We start from the raw sequence: 865 nt of genomic DNA on the forward strand, positions 1-865 counted from the left end.
GTGTGTAGGTTAGTATTTGATAGGGAAACAGGCAAACCAAAAGGCTATGGGTTTTGTGAATACCGCGATCAAGAAACCGCACTCAGCGCAATGCGTAATCTCAACGGTTATGAAATCGGCGGACGAAATCTACGCGTTGATAATGCCTGTACAGAAAAATCCAGAATGGAGATGCAGAACCTAATGAATCAGCCACCAGTGGAAAATCCCTATGGTGATCCAACATCTTCAGATAAAGCTCCGGAAGCAATTAGTAAAGCAGTTGCAAGTCTACCACCTGAGCAGATGTTTGAATTGATGAAACAGATGAAATTATGCATACAAGTAAGAAAATGATCAAATTTTATTGATTTATTTATCATAAATCATTATTTTTCCTATAGAATAATCCATCAGAAGCTAGGAATATGCTGCTACAGAATCCTCAGCTTGCTTATGCCCTTCTACAAGCTCAGGTTGTGATGAGAATCATTGATCCAGTCACTGCCAGTGTAAGAAATCGTAGAATTTAGGTTTTATTTGTAATTTTATTGTATTTTTTGTTTATTTAGAATATGTTGCATCCACAAAACACGGTGACTTCTCTACACGCACAAGAGAAACCTGTGCCGCAAGTTCCTATCAATAATTTCCCACAGGCTGTGCCGGCACCGAATCGTTCTGAATTTGTGATGAATAATCAACCGTTTTCATCAAATTTACGTAAGTACAGTAGAATCCGTTTAGTATGACTCCGCCTATAATGACCAACCGGTTATTATGACGTAATTACATAAGAAGTTTGGTTTTCATATAATATTCTTTATCATTTTACAAAACGCTTTGTATGACGTCCGCTTATTATGACGTGTTTGTCAGTTCCCTT

At 37.6% G+C, this 865-nt stretch overlaps 1 protein-coding gene across 1 annotated transcript in view; it reads left to right on the forward strand.

The window, feature by feature from the left end:
* Positions 1-9: 9 nt before the first annotated feature.
* The window catches only part of LOC135803072 (cleavage stimulation factor subunit 2-like), a gene marked incomplete at its 5' end in the record, with an annotated part of 1,950 nt that continues 1,094 nt past the window's right edge, over positions 10-865 (forward strand). Inside the window, 3 exons of the mRNA XM_065316695.1 lie at positions 10-324; positions 384-491; positions 552-702. Coding sequence (XP_065172767.1) covers positions 10-324; positions 384-491; positions 552-702 — 574 coding nt within the window. The remainder of the gene's footprint in view (positions 325-383; positions 492-551; positions 703-865) is intronic.

This window comes from Atheta coriaria, unplaced genomic scaffold (genome assembly GCF_025399875.1).
Source record: "Atheta coriaria isolate IRGN ID8LTWV9N9 unplaced genomic scaffold, Caltech_Dcor_3.1 scaffold1119_size1961, whole genome shotgun sequence".
NCBI classification, from domain to species: domain Eukaryota; kingdom Metazoa; phylum Arthropoda; class Insecta; order Coleoptera; family Staphylinidae; genus Dalotia; species Dalotia coriaria.